This window comes from Leptodactylus fuscus, chromosome 8, assembly GCF_031893055.1.
Source record: "Leptodactylus fuscus isolate aLepFus1 chromosome 8, aLepFus1.hap2, whole genome shotgun sequence".
Classification (NCBI taxonomy): domain Eukaryota; kingdom Metazoa; phylum Chordata; class Amphibia; order Anura; family Leptodactylidae; genus Leptodactylus; species Leptodactylus fuscus.
Window position 1 is genome coordinate 16,758,311 of NC_134272.1, and position 19,631 is coordinate 16,777,941.

Consider the following 19,631-nt stretch of genomic DNA (forward strand, 5'->3'; position numbering starts at 1 on the left):
AAATAAAAAGCGCCTTCACCTGTCCCCATTGCTCCATTGTCCGCCGCCAGTGTCCATTTAGTCTCGTGCTGGCGCCTCCTTGCTGGGAGTCCTGCACCTCATGGGACCACTGAAACCAACTAGATACAGGATTTCCAGAAATAAGGCCATGAGACCGAACAGACACAGGCAGGAGGATAACGGGGAATGGGGACAAAAGCTCAATGATAAACACTGCGTCTCACTGTTGTGCCTAATCCTTAAAGAGGACCTTTCACCATTTGGGGCACATGCAGTTTAATACACCGCTAGAAAGCCGACAATGCGCTGAATTCAGTGAAGCTTTCCCGTTCTGTGCCCCGGGTGAAGAGCTATCGGTGCCGGTACCATAGCTCTTCACTGTCAGAAGCCGTGTCTGACAGTCAATCAGTAACGCCCTTCCTCGCAGTAGTGTCTATTGTGCTGTACAGTGTGAGGGGGCTTTGCTTACCGCCTAGTGATGACACTGAGCGGTGAGGAACGCTACCTCCCCCCGTCTATGGACGAGCATTATCAGGAGGGGAGGGGGCGTTCCTCCCCGATCTCACAGTACAGTGCAATAGGCGCTGCTAAGAAGGACGTTCCTGACTGACTATAAGACACGCCCTTCTGACAGTAAAGAGCTACGGTACCGGGACCGATAGCTCTTCACCGGGGGCACAGAATGAGGAAAGCTGCACTGAATTCAGCGCACTGTCGGCTATCTAGCAGTATATAAAACCGCATGTGCCCCAGGAGGTGAAAGCTCCTCTTTATCATCTCAATATACTGTACACCACACTATAAGGATAAGACCTAACACAGCGTCCCACAGCAAAAAAGCGCTGCAGGAAAACCCCCGGCGGCAACATATCAGTTTTCCTGCAGCGCTTTTTGCAGAAACTGCACAGAGGTTTCCTCTAAGGATTTTCTGCTTCCATTATACCAATAGGGACACTGTAGGTGTTTCCGTAGGTATAAGTGCTGCGATTTCCAAAAACTGCAACAGTTACCTACACACTCATACATATACATTCATATATACTCACACACACATATACACATTTATATACATTCATATGCAATATATACCATATATACTATATATACTCACATATATATATACACTCACGCATTATTATAGCATACTGTGTATACACACACATACCTGTATACAAACAAACAGTCCTCACACAGTATACAAGACACATACTTTAACCCTTAAGTACTATCATGGTGTCTATCATAGTGATATGTGTATGGTAGTGGTGTATGATAGACACCATGATAGTACTTAAGGGTTAAACAAATGTACACATATACATATTAAATATTACATTTGACGCTGGGTTCACACCTGCGTTCAATGTGTCCGTACTATGGTTTCCGTCTTCTGCATGGCAGAAGACGGAAACCATAGATCGGGTCCGGCCGTGCGCGGCGGTGAGCGTTTTAGGCTCTCCGCCGCGAAACCGGATTTTTTTATCCGGACACAGAGTAGTGCATGTCCGACTCTGTGTCCGGATTATAAAACCCGGTTTCGCGGCGGAGAGCGCAAAACGCTCACTGCCGCGCACGGCCGGACAGCTTTCTCACCCATTCAAATGAATGGGTGAGAAAGTCTCCTGCAGGTTTCCGTCTCCTGCCTGTGTTTTAGGCAGGAAACGGAAACCTAAGTACGGAGACCGGGCCGCAGATGTGAACGAGCCCTTACCAAAAAAAATGAAAAAAATATACTCACATTTGAGAAGCAGCAGCAGACTCCTCTGTCCCCACACGGGCCGATGTAAGCCATGACTCACTCTGAAGAGTAGGGGGAGGGGGGAAAGTCCGGGCTTGCAGAGAGATCGCTTCTAGAGATGAGCGAACACTGTTTGGATCAGCCAATCTGAACGGCACGCTCCCATAGAAATGAATGGGAGCACCTGTGACGCCGGCCAGCCACTGGCAAAGTCAGCGTCACAGGTGCTCCCATTCATTTATATGGGAGCGTGCCGTTCGGATCGGCTGATCCGAACAGTGTTTGCTCATCTCTAAATTCGCTTCATAAAATTGCAGGAATAGCTGCTGCCCCTGGTGTGCTCCCGATGTATACTTTCCCTATATTAATAAGGAAAGTATACCACTGGCAGGAGGCCCCTCTGTGTAAGTGTCGGGGCCCTGGGAAACTGCCGGCAGCCGTGCTTCTTTATTCATTAAAGTGCTGCTGGCAGCCCTGGGCCCCGAGCTTACATATCGGGCCCCTGCCTCTAGCAGTGCTCAGTTTATCAATGCAAATGCACTGGACAGGAGCCCGAACCAGCCCCTGACATCCCGATCGGGCCCCTGACCAGTGCTTCTGCATTGAGGAAATGAGCACTGACAGTAAAGGCTCGGGGCCTACCGGGGGATTCCCCGGTAGGCTAGTCCGACCCTGCTGCTGCAGAATGTCACTGACCGTCACTCTGCTATAAATTATGGTGCAATGTCTCTTTCCCACATCCATAGAAGGAAGAAACCCTGTGAGCCGTAGGTGAAGGAATCCAATGATTTTTTTACGAGTGCATATACTGTATACATACCACTGATACTCCGTGCCCCACCCCCGCCTCATGTATTTACTGATGATGCCAGTATAGATATGGCAGAAATGTCACCATATGTATATATATATATATATATATATATATATATATATATATTAGATACCCCGGAGATAGCCCCAGCACAGGTGACAGGGTACAAAATCGCACACCCCAGGAAGGATGTATCACATGTACCACAACCAGTGTATCTAAGCCTAGTGGTGTGTAATCACTATAATCCTGAGCCATGTGTCTAAACCAGTGGTTCTCAACCTTTATAATGATGTCCCTCCTTCATCTGCCCAGAGTTTCATGTCCCCCCATCTCTTCCCCCAGTTTCATGTCCCCATCTGTTCCCCAGTTTCATGTTCCCCCATCTCTGCCCAGAGCTTCATGTCCCCCCATCTCTGCCCCCAGTGTCATGCCGTCCCCCCTTCATCTGCCCAGAGTTTCATGTCCCTCCATCTCTGCCCCAGTTTCATGTCTCCTATCTCTTCCCCAGTTTCATATCCCCATCTCTTCCCCAGTTTCATGTCCCCCCATCTCTGCCTCCAGTGTCATGCCGTTCCCCCCCCTTCATCTGCCCCAGTGTCATGCCATCCACCCCTTCATTATGTTCCACCTTAATGTTTAAAACAAATAAAAAACACACTCACCTTCCAACGCTCCCCCGCCGCTCTCTCCGCAGTCTCGCTTACTCATATAGTTGTATCCGCGATGTGACGTCATCACATCACGGCTACACATGCAGAAGCCACAGCGTTAAAGCAGGAGATGGCTGTGACAGCTCCTGCTTTAATCGCCTGTGTGTTCAACTCATCAGCGTCCTCCAGGCGCCAATAAGTTGAAACCGGGACATACCTCCCACTGACCGGGACGGTTGGGAGGTATGCTTTATGCGACCCCTATGTTTTGGTCGTTTGACCCCTGCCGAGGTCACGACCCACAGGTTGAGAACCGCTGGTCTAAACCCATACCTCCCAACTTTCAAAGGACGGAAAGAGGGATAGCACTTGCAAGTTTAGCCCCACCCACTTTTATGTCAACTCCGCCCACTCTGATCCATTTTTCTATGTGCCCCCACACAGTATAATTCTCCTACTGTCACCCATTATATGTCCCCACATTATAATGTTCATCTCCAATTACCCCGCAGTATGAAGCCCCTCTTTAACTAGAACGGGACATTAAACTGGGGGCAACTAGAAGGGAACATTAAATCGTTGGGGTAACTGGAGGGTTACATTAAACTCGGGGCAACTAGATGCAGACATTTCCCCCTCCAGCACCACGGTTTAATGTCCCCCTCCAGTTGTCCCATTTTAAAGTCCCCCCCCCTTCCAACTTGCCCCCAGTTTAATGTAATGCTCTATCTGCCCCCCTTCATCTGTCCCCAGTTTAACGTCACCCTCCAACTGTCCCCAGTTTAACGTCACCCTCCAACTGTCCCCAGTTTAATGTACCCTCTTCATCTGCCCCCAGTTTAATGTCTCCCCTTCATCTGACTCCAGTTTAATGTCTCCCCTTCATCTGCCCCCCGTTTAATGTACCCCCTTCATCTGCCCCCCGTTTAATGTGTCCCCTTCATCTGCCTCCAGTTTAATGTTCCCCCTCCATTTTCCCCCACAGTTTAACATAATAAAACACTAATACTTACCTCTCCTCGCTCTGCTGCTCTGTCTGAGGTCCGTCTCTGTGAACTGTTGAGGGAGCTGTTGTGTCACGTCATCACATCGCGTCTACAGCTCCTGGGGCCGGTGCATACAGGGGCCCATTGGTGAGGAGGGGGCTGTCCACTCCTGTTTCATCGCTGTATTACACTCATCTGAATCCGGGACCAATGACCAGGACCACGGGACAGGACCCACAATCTGGGACTGTCCCGTTGAATCCGGGTTGGTTGGGAGATGACTAAAACTGTCTGCTCAGCTGTGTATCTAATCTCATTTTGTGTGATACTTTCACCCTATGTACAAGAATATAACTACTATAATACTGCCCCTATGTACAAGAATATAACTACTATAATACTGCTCCTATGTACAAGAATAAAACTACTATAATACTGTTCCTATGTACAAGAATATAACTACTATAATACTGCTCCTATGTACAAGAATAAAACTACTATAATACTGCTCCTATATACAAGAATATAACTACTATAATACTGCCCCTATGGACAAGAATATAACTACTATAATACTGCTCCTATGTACAAGAATAAAACTACTATAATACTGCTCCTATATACAAGAATATAACTACTATAATACTGCCCCTATGGACAAGAATATAACTACTATAATACTACTCCTATGTACAAGAATATAACTACTATAATACTGCTCCTATATACAAGAATATAACTACTATAATACTGCTCCTATGTACAAGAATATAACTACTATAATACTGCCCCTATGTACAAGAATATAACTACTATAATACTACTCCTATGTACAAGAATATAACTACTATAATACTGCTCCTATATACAAGAATATAACTACTATAATACTGTCTCCTATGTACAAGAATATAACTACTATAATACTGCTCCTATGTACAAGAATATAACTACTATAATACTGCTCCTATATACAAGAATATAACTACTATAATACTACTCCTATGTACAAGAATATAACTACTATAATACTACTCCTATGTACAAGAATATAACTACTATAATACTACCTCCTATGTACAAGAATATAACTACTATAATACTGCTCCTATGTACAAGAATATAACTACTATAATACTGCTCCCATGTACAGGAATATAACTACTATAATACTGCTCCTATGTACAAGAATATAACTACTATAATACTGCTCCTATATACAAGAATAAAACTACTATAATACTGCTCCTATGTACAAGAATATAACTACTATAATACTGCTCCTATGTACAAGAATATAACTACTATAATACTGCTCCCATGTACAAGAATATAACTACTATAATACTGCTCCTATGTACAAGAATATAACTACTATAATACTGCCTCCTATGTACAAGAATATAACTACTATAATACTCCTATGTACAAGAATATAACTACTATAATACTGACCCTATGTACAAGAATGTAACTACTATAATACTTCTCCTATGTACAAGAATATAACTACTATAATACTGCCTCCTATGTACAAGAATATAACTACTATAATACTCCTATGTACAAGAATATAACTACTATAATACTGCCTCCTATGTACAAGAATATAACTACTATAATACTCCTATGTACAAGAATGTAACTACTATAATACTGCCCCTATGTACAAGAATGTAACTACTATAATACTGCTCCTATGTACAAGAATATAACTACTATAATTCTGCTCCTATATACAAGAATATAACTACTATAATACTGCTCATATGTACAAGAATATAACTACTATAATACTGCTCCTATGTACAAGAATATAACTACTATAATACTGCTCCTATATACAAGAATATAACTACTATAATACTGCCTCCTATGTACAAGAATATAACTACTATAATACTGCTCCTATATACAAGAATATAACTACTATAATACTGCTCCTATATACAAGAATATAACTACTATAATACTGCTTCCTATGTACAAGAATATAACTACTATAATACTGCTCCTATATACAAGAATATAACTACTATAATACTGCTCCTATATACAAGAATATAACTACTATAATACTGCTCCTATATACAAGAATATAACTACTATAATACTGCTCCTATATACAAGAATATAACTACTATAATACTGCTCCTATATACAAGAATATAACTACTATAATACTGCTCCTATATACAAGAATATAACTACTATAATACCGCCAAGTGGTAGAGCAGTCAGTACAGTGTGTGCCGCCACCTGGAGCAGCTGTACATAGAAGTTACCGTATGCAGTGGCATAACTACCACCATAGTAGCAGAGGCAGCTGCCACAGGGCCCGGGACATTAGGGGCCCAGTGACAGCTGCTACCGCTGCTATCATTATTCTCGGAGGTCTTTTCGGACCCGAGTATAATGATCGCGGCCCCCTGTTGGTGGAATACTTTCCACCAACAGGGGGCCCCGAAGCTGCAGCAACGGCTGACACACAGGAGCTGCAGATCTGGCTCCTCTCAGCGCTTCAGGACGCTCCCCCTCTCCCCCCCCCCTCCCTTTCTCTGCCTGTCCTCTGCCCACCAATGAGAGGGCTGAGGAGAGCCCAGGAGGCGGGGCTTATCCCTGCCGAGCTGCACACAAGAGAAGAAGAAGAAGAAGCTGCTGCTCCAGGAAAATGAAACTAAAGAAAGAAAACAGGTACACAGGTACATACTGGGGTTACTATACTTATTAATGTCAGGCATTTGGGGTGATTACTTTTGTTTTAGTAACTCCATGTGCCTCATATTAATAGAAGTTAACCCCATCATGTCCTTCACATTAACCCCTGTGTGCCTCACCATAAGAGTTACTAATATGTGAGACATATGGGGGTAATAGTATTGAAGATACTTTATTATTACCTCCATGTCTCTCACATATCAGTAACTCTTATGTGAGGTACACAAGGGTTAATGTGAGGGACATGATGGGGTTAACTTCTATTAATATGAGGCACATGGAGTTACTAAATTGTAATGCACATGACCAGATTTTTTAGCCACAATTGTCCTGGTATAGTGGTCAGCTGGTGACGTGACAGTATTTAGTCCTGTAGGGGCCACTATGGGACATAATACTGTGTGCAGGGGCCACTATGGGGGATAATACTGTGTGCAGGGGCCACTATGGGGCATAATACTGTGTGCAGGGGCCACTATGGGGCATAATACTGTGTGCAGGGGCCACTATGGGGCATAATACTGTGTGCAGGGGCCACTATGGGGCATAATACTGTGTGAAGGGGCCACTATGGGGAATAATACTGTGTGCAGGGGCCACTATGGGGCATAATACTGTGTGCAGGGGCCACTATGGGGCATAATACTGTGTGCAGGGGCCACTATGGGGGATAATACTGTGTACAGGGGCCACTATGGGGCACAATACTGTGTGCAGGGGCCACTAAGGGACATAATACTGTGTTCAGGGGCCACTATGGGGCATAATACTGTGTGCAGGAGCCACTATGGGGGATAATACTGTGTGCAGGGGCCACTATGGGGCATAATACTGTGTGCAGGGGCCACTATGGGGCATAATACTGTGTGCAGGGGCCACTATGGGGCATAATACTGTGTGCAGGGGCCACTATGGGGCATAATACTGTGTGCAGGGGCCACTAAGGGACATAATACTGTGTTCAGGGGCCACTATGGGGCACAATACTGTGTGCAGGGGCCACTAAGGAACATAATACTGTGTGCAGGGGCCACTATGGGGCATAATACTGTGTGCAGGGGCCACTAAGGGACTTAATACTGTGTGCAGGGGCCACTATGGGGCATAATAGAGCGCGCAGGAATGCGTAGGAGGGACTCGGTCGAGATCTTCGGTGTCGGGGGGGGACCCATGTCAAAAGTTCGCCACGGAGCCCCGCCATTCCTAGTTACGCCACTGACCATACGCTAGCACTGATCTCTCTCATGCGTTGCTTTGGCTCTATGTCAGACTCCACTGTCTCTCCAGAATTCTATTCATGAACCAGAAGGCTCTGGATGGACAGCGCTGTTAAGGAACATGTCTGAAAATTGTAGAACAAGTCCATATAAACAAGAGCAATGGCTATGGGGACTTATTATGTAGCTGGTGAGACCTGCTGGGATCTGTAGTACACCTAACAACCCTGAGCACTAATCAAACCAGGCCCATGTCATGTGACCTTTCATAAATACCGCCAAACCTTGTGCAAGGGTCCATTCTCCACCCTGCACCTACCATAAATGAAGTGAGATAAGGAAACTTTGACCATGAGAAGAGGCTCTGAAGTGACGCCATTGTGTAAGACCAGTTGCAGACGACTTTGTGCAACCGGCCGAGGGAGTTGTCCGGACTCAGGCTCTGATTGTCTCTAACGTGTGTCAGTCTTCACTGTCATTCTAGAATTCTATTTCCGAACAAGGATCTCAGGATGATCAGTGCTACAGGCTCCATTTAGATAGAGGGGTATTGCTGTGTATAAAGTAAATTTAAATGGGAGCCTTCTGGGTGCTGGTGCAGTCCTGCTCACACAGCGGCATTCACATTAACCATTCGCTGCATAGTCGCTTCATAAAATACAAATTGGTGCAAAATATTCTGGGAAAGGTCTGTGCCCCGGAGATATAATTCCCCGTCATCATAATACACTTAAGTCATGATAGCAGAGATGACTCGAGATGATCCATGAGCAGCGCCATACTGATGGTTTCCATTCCGCAACACAGCTCTGAGGAAGTGAAGAATACAGAAGAAATGACAAGACACGTCCAGCTCAGCTACATCATTCTGTACAGTTCATGCAACGACACCAGGAAACAGTCATGGCTGCTGCAGAATGTCACTGACCGTCACTCTTAAAATTATGGTGCATTGTCTCCTTCCCACATCCATAGAAGGAAGAAACCCTGTGAGCCATAGGTGAAGGAATCCAATGATTTTTTTACGAGTGCCCCGCCCCCGCCTCATGTATTTACTGATGATGCCAGTATAGATACAGCAGAAATGTCACCATATAGTTATACAGTATATATATACTAGATACCCCAGAGATAGCCGCAGCACAGGTGACGGTGCAAAATTGCACACCCCAGGAAGGATGTATCACATGTACCACAGCCAGTGTATCTAAGCCTAGTGGTGTGTAATCACTATAATCCTGAGCCATGTGTCTAAACCAGTGGTTCTCAACCTTTCTAGAAGGGAACATTAAATCGTTGGGGTAACTGGAGGGTTACATTAAACTGGGGGCAACTAGAGGCAGACATGTCCCCCTCCAGCACCACGGTTTAATGTCCCCCTCCAGTTGTCCCAGTTTAAAGTCCCCCCCCTTCCAACTTGCCCGTTTAATGTAATGCTCTATCTGCCCCCCTTCATCTGTCCCCAGTTTAACGTCACCCTCCAACTGTCCCCAGTTTAATGTACCCTCTTCATCTGCCTCCAGTTTAATGTTCCCCCTCTATTTTCCCCCACATTTTAACATAATAAAACACTAATACTTACCTCTCCTCGCTCTGCTGCTCTGTCTGAGGTCCGTCTCTCTGAACTGTTGAGGCCGGTGCATACAGGCGCCCATTGGTGAGGAGGGGGCTGTCCACTCCTGTTTCATCGCTGTACTCAACTCATCTGAATCCGGGACCAATGACCAGGACTGTGGGACAGGACCCACAATCTGGGACTGTCCCGTCGAATCCGGGTTGGTTGGGAGATGACTAAAACTGTCTGCTGAGCTGTGTATCTAATCTCATCTTGTGTGATACTTTCTGCTCAGCTGTGTATCTAAACCTATCATTTGTCATACTGTCAGCTGAGCTGTGTATCTAATCCTATCATGCCTGATACAGACTATTTTCTCTCCAGCTGCATACATAACTCAGCGCAGTTTTGACTTGTGTTTGTTGTCATTGGATTGCCGTGTTGAGTTGTGTTTGTCGGCAGTGGCTTCATGTCGAGCTGTGTTTGTTGGTGGTTTTGATTTTGAATTTCTGTTATGTAAGCTCTGATGAAGTAGAGATAAGATAAGATAATCCTTTAATAGCCTCTCCATGGAGAAATCCCGTGTGTTACAGCCACATATATTATACAGTAATATATTACTAGAAAACCAATATACAAAGTTCAGAATAGGAGTCAGAACAACAAAACTTCAGGACCACTTAGTTTTCTGTGCGGATTGCTCTATGCTGATGTCGATTATATAGCCGGACCGTTCCTTCTAACACTTGGGGTGACGCAGTCGGTCACTGACAGTACTGCCCAGTGCGGTCACGGTCTCATACATGGGGTGGGATTTGTTCTCCCGCATGGAGGTCACCACAGACAGTATCCTTCTGTCACCCACCATCTGTACTGGGTCCAAGGGGCTCCCCAGGACAGAGCTGGCCCTCCTGATCAGCCTGTCAAGTCTATTTCTGTCCCTGGCTGATATACTGCTCCCCCAGCAGACCAAACCGAAAAAGATGGCTGAGGCAACCACAGAGTTGAAGAAGGCCCTAAGAAGTGTCCCTTGGACTCCGAAGGCCCTCAGCCTCCTGAGCAGGTAGACTCTCCTGTGGCCCTTTCTGTGCAGCGCCTCCAGGTGATCAGCCCAGTCCAGCTTATTATTGAGGCGCACACCCAGGTACTTATAGGTCCTGACTATCTCAATGCCCGTCCCCTGGATCTCCACCAGGGTCGGAGCACTTCTCCGCTTCCTAAAGTCCACCACCATCTCCTTGGTCTTCCCAGTATTAATCCTGAGGTGGTCCCTCTGACACCAGTCCACAAAGTCCCTGAGGAGAAAGAGTCTGATAAGGTGGAGACCACTGTTATGAATATGACCCTGGCTCACTGGTCACCCTGCACTGGACTCGGCTCTTCATCCATGGTCACCTGTGCTGAGGCTGCCTCTGTGTGCTGTTTTCCTCTGGTGTCAACCGCTCTGCTCCTCTTCTTCCTCATGCAGTGGTTATGGTGCTGTCATTCAGTCACAGGGTCACCCCGACTTCCTAGAGCCGCACAGTCCCTTCTCTCTGAGGCTTTCCCTTGTCTTGCCTAATTGGGACTGCTGCATAACTGGTTAAATCAGGGTCCTAGAAAAGCTGGGTGACAACCACTGTGGGAGCTTGTCAGCTGAAGTTGTCATTCTAGTTTTCTCAAAAACTTCTGCCTAAAAAAATGATTTGTTTCCACCGCAGTCTTTCCCGCAGCGCTTTTTGGACGCAGCCTGCTATGTGGGGCTGCCCAGGATAGGAAAACAAGTCCAGGAACAGCACCACACCTGTCCATAGGTCGTGTCTGGTATTACAGTTTAACTTTAATTGTTACCCAACTTTCCCTGAAACAGATATTGCAAAGAATCTGGGCTTTTGTGTAGCTTGTATACATGACACATTTCCCCATTACATCACGTGACAGAGAGATTCTTCAGGTTAAGTGTGTGGCGGGGGAGGGGAGAGCGGCGGGCGAGCAGGGCGTGATGCTGGAATACAAAGTATCACCTGCAGTTGCACAGGGCGGTCACTGTTCACACTCGTTGCACGCCCTCCCAGATCTGCATACAAGACTTCATCCTGTCCTAAAATGTCTTCAGCAACTTCACACGATTTCTAGCAGTTTTTACGACCCACGTGTGCAGAAGCGGGCGTCCAGACAACGCGGTCCAGCTGGCAATGCCAAGGGATAACCATGTGGTAGCTGCTGCCAGTGTAGCCACCTACCGAGCGCCGCTGACTACATGACCTGCAGGTAAGAACCTCAGCCATGATGCCGAACTGTTCCCTCTTTTTCTACCAATTTGTCACTCTTGTTTAGGCTTGGCTGCCATGTAGTGGGCCGCAGCCAAAAAGCTATATGGGGAAAACCTTGGCTGAAATGCAAAGTGGTTTGTCCTGCAGCGCTTTTCACGTAAATTCCACAGACTTTACCTCTGCAAACTTTCTGATTCAATTTTCCGTATAAGAAAACCGCCGGTGTTTCCGTAGGAATAACTGACATACTGCAATTTCCAAAAACACGTTGGTTTTTGGAAATCGTAATCTTACCGCTGCAGGTAATATTCTGCAATGTGTGGATGGAATCCCGTACACAACAAAAATACACAATCCATGGCTCATATCATATAGGTTGTCTTTACTGAATCCGTTTTTTCAGTCACAAAAGTTTATTTTCTCACATGTAGGCCCAGGCCACGTGCTGCAGAAAAAAAGTTGTGTTTTCCCATAAGAATTGCGATTTTGTTTAAAATGCTGCGTTTTCTCATAAAATTATATAGGGAGGGGAAGGCAAAAAAATTCATGGTTGCGCTGTGCATTATCTATAATGTATTCGTGCACAGAACGCGTACGGCTTGCAAAATAAAATATTATGTGAAATTTTGTATGACAAAATAAGATTTGGTTTTGCAAAAAAAAATTATGTGACAAAATTGACACAAAATGAATCATGGAAACACAAAATAAACTGCATCACAAAATTTAGGCCGGGGCCCCACGTTGCGTAAACACCGCAATTTGGCCACAGAGGAAACGCCATGACAAAAACCACCAGTACCTGCAAAATGAATGGGATTTTGGCTAACCCCATCCACGCATTGTAGAAAAATATCCCCGTTTTTGTAAATCGCAGCATGTCCATTATACTGACGGAAACGTTTTATAGGTATTATCCTTCTAGGTAGAACAGAGGCAGAAAGTTCGGGGAAAAACCTCTGAATACTTTCTGTGAAAAGTGCTGCGGGCAAAAACGTGATGTGTTTCTGGCCGCGGTCTTTTCTGCTGCGCCTTCTGGCCACGGTTTGCTATGCGGGGCCTTAGTCTAAATTTGGTCTGAGACATTCATCGTGCATGTGATCTGCAGGATCGATTGATCATGTCTGCCCTGCTAGGGTGGGATACATGGCATACACGTATAGGCCCACCCAACAGACAGTGCTGCGTTTTCCAAAATCGGCGCAGTTTTGGAAATCAATTATACTTACCGGTGGTTTCCCTATAGGAATAATGGAAGCAGAAAGTTCGCAGAGGAAATCTCTGAAGAATTTCTGTGAAAAGCGCTGCGCGAAAAACTGCAATGCGTTGCCGCAGCGCTTTTCTCCGCAGCGCTTTTTTGCTGCGGCTCACTATGTGGAACCTTCGCCTAAAGAGTATTTTTCTATTGAAAAGGAGAACTTATTTGTATATGACTTCCCCAAAATTCCTAGCTGAGCAAGTACGGCCTGAAGAAACTGGCCGACAAGGACTTCCTCTTTACGGAGACATAGTACCCCTCCTGATATACAGAAGGGGTTAACTAACCGATCTTACGCCAACAGTCAACTTTGCAGAAATGAATGGACTTTTGCCTATCTAAACAGAGAGTCAGAGCAGAAGTGGGGCTTATCTGCCTGTGCCAACAACGAGGTGGCGTCCTGGGCAAATAAAGGGTAGTAAGGGTGGTGCCTGATAGATGAGGAATCCACTGGCATCTCCAACGTATTGTGACTGCCCCCTGCTGGTGAACAGTAATGCTCCGTCCAACATGTTTGTAATGCACACGACTTCTCTCATAATGCAATGTAACAAAGCAAAGTAACCGCCCAAAATATATCATCGTCCTATTAATTTGAGAGACTCCAAGAACATATAACATTTGTCACACGGTATTCTGGGTATGAGTTGATTTGGAACAGATGATGAGTAACTATGTCTATGATTTTTATATGGTTCAGGTACCACCAGCTGAAGGAAAAGCTCCCGCTCTAGGGTTGACTATCGAGGAACCGACCGCATCCTCAACAGATTGTTCCTACAACGAGATCTTCCATCTCACAGACCATTCCTTCAACCACATCTTCCACAGATTATCCCAACAACCAGATCCTCCATCTCCACGGACAGTTCCTTTGACCAAATCATCCACGGATTGTCCCAACAACCAGAACCTCCATCTCTACGGACAGTTCCTTCAATAACATCCTCTATCTCCATAGACAGTCCCTACATTGACATCCTCCATCTCCACAGATTGTTCCACCTGCCACCAGAATGAATTTCCGCAACCTAATAACTCCCCTGGTCATCATACGTTTCTTCCAGATTTTCTTCTCCTGTACGGCCTTCAGTTTGGTGGCCAGTGTAGATGCGTACCATAACCAATATGGTAGCTGGAGTATGTTCACCTGGATTTTAGCTTTCATCATGACCATCTTAATCGTTGTTCTGGAGCTGACTGGATTCTACAGTGCCATCCCCATATCTTGGGAGGACTTCACTTCGGCTTTCTCCATGTTGGCCTCATTGATGCTCTTCACCACCTCCATCATGTATCCTTCCGTCTTCCTAAATGGAGTCTGCGCTGTGTTGACGGCACACGACTGTGCATGTCGAGGAGCCGCCACCGCAATGTCCATCTTGTGCTTCTTTGCTTATGCCATTGAGGTGGGCCTCACTCGAGCAAAACCTGGGGAGATAAGTGGGTTTCTCTCCACCGTTCCAGGACTCTTGAAGGTTTTTGAGGCCTATGTGGCTTGCATCATATTCTCTCTTCTTAATGGGTGGTTCGGTATTGCTGGACTCCAGTGGTCTATAGCCGTGTACTCCATCTGCTTCATCATCACCGCACTCATCATTTTGCTTACTATTGGCCGCCTCTTGGCATTGTTGCCCATAAATATTGAGAAAGTTCTCATCGGTTTCAACATTTTGGCGGTGATGATGTACATCACTGTGGTGGTTGTATGGCCATTGTATTATTTCAAGAATATTCCAAACGGGGACCAATACTACCAATACTACTGGAACAACGGAGTTGGGATCACAATCCTGACCATTATTAACTTCTTGGCATACGCTGTAGACTTGGCATATTCCATTAGGATGGTTTTCTTTACAGTACAGGCCTAGACACCAAATACACAGATCGGCCTTCTCTAAAAACACGGATGTCCTAATCTAAAAACAGGCAAGTCTCTGATATAGGAACATGTGTATGCAAAGACGTAGCAGAGCTAAATATGTCATCAAATCTTCTAGAGGTGAGCAAGATGGTCGACCTGCCAAGCCACAGAAAGCGTCCTAGATATAGAGGATGTCCCAGGTGGGTCCTGACTCCGGAGGGCCAACTTGCCTCTGATGGTACAGATAAGAAAAGAAGAACTATGAGTTGGCGGGTCAAGTTAACACGACCATGACCATAATACTACACCTCACTAAACACACCAGGGAGATCCCAAACTCGGCTCTGCAAGTCTGTACATATGGATGTTCTTGTATATTGGTGTGTGTATGTGAACAGTCAATGCAGATATTAATATGTATGTGCATCCACAAATTTAAAGGGGTTTCACAGGATTAGAAACATGGTTATTTTCTTTTTAAAACAGCACCACACCTGCCCACAGGTAGTCTCTGGTATTACAGTTTGGTTTGATTAAGGCTGGTCTTACACGACCGTAGTTTTACACCGCAAATGGTCCGCAATTGCGGGTTTAAAATTGCGGACCATTTACGGTCCCATAGTTTTCTATGAGGCCTCTTACACGACCGTAGATTTTGTCAGTGGTGTGGCGTGCCGTAACCGTGCTCCGGACAGTATACCGCATGTCCGTAATGGCCGTGCTTTTACGGCACGGCACGGAAGGTCCAATAGAAGTCTATGGGAACGTGCATTTTTGCGGATACACACAACACATGTTCAGTGTGTATCCGTAATTGCAGATGTCAACATGTGTGTTTTGTCTTTTGCGGATCCACATAATACTGATACACACGGAACGTTGCGGATGCACTTTGTGTTTGGGCACAGACGTCTGCGGAATGAGTTTTTAGAGGGAAATTTGTGTTGCGGATCCGCAAATTGCGGACCGCAAAAACCACTACGGTTGTGTAAGACCAGCCTAAAAGTCAATTGAGCTGTGCTGCAATGCCTCACTCCATCCTGAGAACTGTGGTGGCGCTATTTTTGGAAGAAAGCAGTCATGTTTCTCTAATTCTGGACATCCCCTTTAACAGCTTACAGCCTAAGCCTTTATCAGGACCAGAGTATCGATGTGCCTTGTGCTGGAGGAATGACAAGGTGCAGGCGTCTTCATGTAGTATACGCCATCTCCTGGAATCTGTACGCTTTGGCTACGATCTTCACCAACTGCTTGCTGACATCATTTACCTGCCCATTTTTTTCCCCAGCATAAATCCACTGGTGTGCAAATTTTTTACTCCAAGAAAGTGGTGGAATTAGAAAAGTGAAAAAAAATTTTTTCAAATTTTTTTTACCTCCGAATGTAGATAAAGTTCCTTTAAAGCGGCATCAATGACCCGACGAAGGCCAGATTATAAAATATTCTAGATTATTGGACGGTGTGTAAAATATCTACTTAATGTGATTGCTATATGACAGAAGCCGCTGCTGTCAGATTCCGGATATGCGGTTGTTCCGGCGTTTCTCCTTGTGTTATTGAAAGCTCATTAAACTTATTTGGGATCTTTGTAATATCCATTTCTCCAAATTGACTCAAAGCGATGTAAAAACTTGTTTTCTCTTTATAACCGTTGCTGGGAAAAGTTGGGTGAGGACCAATATGGCTACCTTAGACAACTATCATCCAGCTTTCTATGATTCCTGAATGCAAATCAGCCTGGTTATCTGGTGTCGTACCCCTTTCCCATATTTTAGTCGATCCCGTAAAGCTGGGTGGCAACCCCTGCATCCAAATAAGCAGACACCCAGCTTTCCCAAGAAGTCAATAAAACTAATAAAGGATTTTATAAGGTGATGTCTAACACGAGGTATAATAATGTGAGACTGAGCGCTGCTTATTATGGGACAGCTTCTCGCCCTCCTGGGCATGTGGGTGGAGGTAGATCAGTATGTCGACATACAAGTCCCAAGGTATGATTGATGACAAGATACGGCGTGCATGAAGGGTGCGGCAGGGCCGGCGGAAGATTTTAGGAAAGGTCACAGAGTTTATGGGAGAAAATGGCAAGAGATCGGCCGCCTGCGCTGAGCACATCTTCAGCTAGAGATGATCATCAAGATCTGACCGCTGTGATCCCAAGGAGAAAACCAAAACCATTTTTACCTTTCAGTCCACCTAAGACATGCTCTACATTGACATGAATGTAAATCCTAAAAAAAGAGATTTTCCATGGATCATGGGGTATATGTGGGCTATGGTGCCTGGGTGTGGCCATCATGTCTTGGGTGTATGTGGGCTGTCATGTCTGGGGTACATGGGGTGTGGTCGCCATATCTGGGGTGTGTGTGCACCATCATGTCTGGGGTGTGTGTGGACCACCATGTCTGGGGTGTGTATGTACCATCATGTCTGGGGTGTGTGTGGACCATCATGTCTGGGGTGTGTGTGCCCCATTATGTCTGGGGTGTGTGTGGACCATCATGTCTGGGGTGTGTGTGCACGATCATGTCTGGGGTGTGTGTGGACCATCATGTCTGGGGTGTGTGTGGACCACCATGTCTGGGGTGTGTGTGGACCATCATGTCTAGGGTGTGTGTGGACCATCATGTCTAGGGTGTGTGTGGACCGTCATGTCTGGGGTGTGTGTGGACCGTCATGTCTGGGGTGTGTGTGCACCATCATGTCTGGGGTGTGTGTGGACCACCATGTCTGGGGTGTGTGTGGACCATCATGTCTAGGGTGTGTGTGGACCGTCATGTCTGGGGTGTGTGTGGACCATCATGTCTGGGGTGTGTGTGGACCATCATGTCTAGGGTGTGTGTGGACCGTCATGTCTGGGGTGTGTGTGCCCCATTATGTCTGGGGTGTGTGTGGACCATCATGTCTGGGGTGTGTGTGCACGATCATGTCTGGGGTGTGTGTGGACCATCATGTCTGGGGTGTGTGTGGACCATCATGTCTGGGGTGTGTGTGGACCACCATGTCTGGGGTGTGTGTGGACCATCATGTCTGGGGTGTGTGTGGACCATCATGTCTGGAGTGTGTGTGGACCATCATGTCTGGGGTGTGTGTGGACCATCATGTCTGGGGTGTGTGTAGACCATCATGTCTGAGTTGTGTGTGGACCATCATGTCTGGGGTGTGTGTGGACCATCATGTCTGGGGTGTGTGTGGACTATCATGTCTGGGGTGTGTGTAGACCATCATGTCTGAGTTGTGTGTGGACCATCATGTCTGGGGTGTGTGTGGACCATCATGTCTGGGGTGTTACCAAGGCAGTACAAGTGATGCCGCCATCAGGGCCTCTTTACACCCGCCCTTGGGGACCCACCAAATATATTTTCACTAGTAAGTAGCATGACCACCAAATCAAGCAAAAAATGGGAAGTCCAAAGGGAACAGATGGTGTTCGGATATTTCAAGTGGCGATCTACACAAGCTAAAAGGAGCGAGAGCAAGGAAGAGTCTGTGACCAAAACTTTACTTTGCCACCAGTACCCCATCATGACTTTGCTGACGGCTGCAGTTTCATCGTAGGCCCCTCATCTTCGCAACCATCCCCACTATAGCAACACAAGTAGCCTGGACACCTTCATTCATTGCAGCCACTGACTTTTTCGCACACCTGGGCCAGATCCCTAAATTCAGACCTTAGACCGGATTTTGTTACGGTTTTTTGACCCAACGTCAGGATTGGATGGAGCTGAAGGAAGAAGTATAAGATCTTCCTATTATTTTCTCATTCCTTTTGCAGCCACTCCTAGATTTATCTGCAATACAAAAAGCTGCTTTTCCACAACGTGAGGCCTAAGCCTAAGGCCGGGGCTCCATAGGCTGGAAACGCTGCAATTTGCGTGGACACACTGCAATTTCCAAAAACGGTTTTGGAAATCGCAGCATGTCAATTATATCTACGGAAACGCCGGCGGCTTCCCTATAGATATAAACTTTTTGTTGAAAGCGCTGCAGGAAGAACTGTGATGCGTTCCCGCCTCGGTCTTTCCCTCAGCGCTCTAGCAATGGGGCCTTAGCCTAAAGGGGTTCTTCTCTGCTTTTCAGAATGTCTGAAGAAGCCAAGTTCATAACATTACAAGTATCTACAGAATGTAGCAGAACCTTAAAGGGGTATTCCCACGTCGCATACTCACCAGTCTTCATTGCTATAAAATCTTCTGTGTTCCTGCTTTGTTGCGTCATTGGTGGGCGGGGTTACATATGCAAATCCAGTGGCGAGATGCCGCTGGCCCTGCGTGCAAGCTCATAGATGGTGAGACCGGTCAATTCTCCAGCCTTCACAATGCCAATACAGACCCGGCATCCGCCTCTCTCTATTACAGCAGATGCCGGGTCTATATTCGCATGGTGAAGGCTAGACTGGTCTCACCATCTATGAGCGTCTCGCCGCTGGCTTTGCATATGTGAATACAGACCCGGCATCCGCTGTAATAGAGAGGCGGATTCCGGGGATGGTTAGACGCTGGCACAGAGGCTGCAACATCGCTATGCTCCTGCCCTGCATGAAGCCAGCAGCGGCAGGAGTGATGCTGTTATT

At 46.2% G+C, this 19,631-nt stretch overlaps 1 protein-coding gene across 1 annotated transcript; it reads left to right on the plus strand.

Moving 5' to 3' along the window:
* The first annotated feature begins 11,748 nt into the window (after nucleotides 1-11,748).
* Nucleotides 11,749-15,707, plus strand: LOC142216409 (myeloid-associated differentiation marker-like). The gene is made up of 2 exons (XM_075284210.1): nucleotides 11,749-11,931; nucleotides 13,892-15,707. Exon 2 carries the CDS (start codon nucleotides 14,208-14,210, stop codon nucleotides 15,063-15,065), a length of 858 nt encoding a protein of 285 aa, XP_075140311.1. The 5' UTR covers nucleotides 11,749-11,931; nucleotides 13,892-14,207; the 3' UTR covers nucleotides 15,066-15,707.
* The last annotated feature ends 3,924 nt before the right edge of the window (nucleotides 15,708-19,631 follow it).

Coding starts and splice junctions, on each gene's coding strand:
- LOC142216409 (XM_075284210.1), top strand. CDS start 14,208: ATGAATTTCCGCAACCTAATAACTCCCCTGGTCATCATACGTTTCTTC.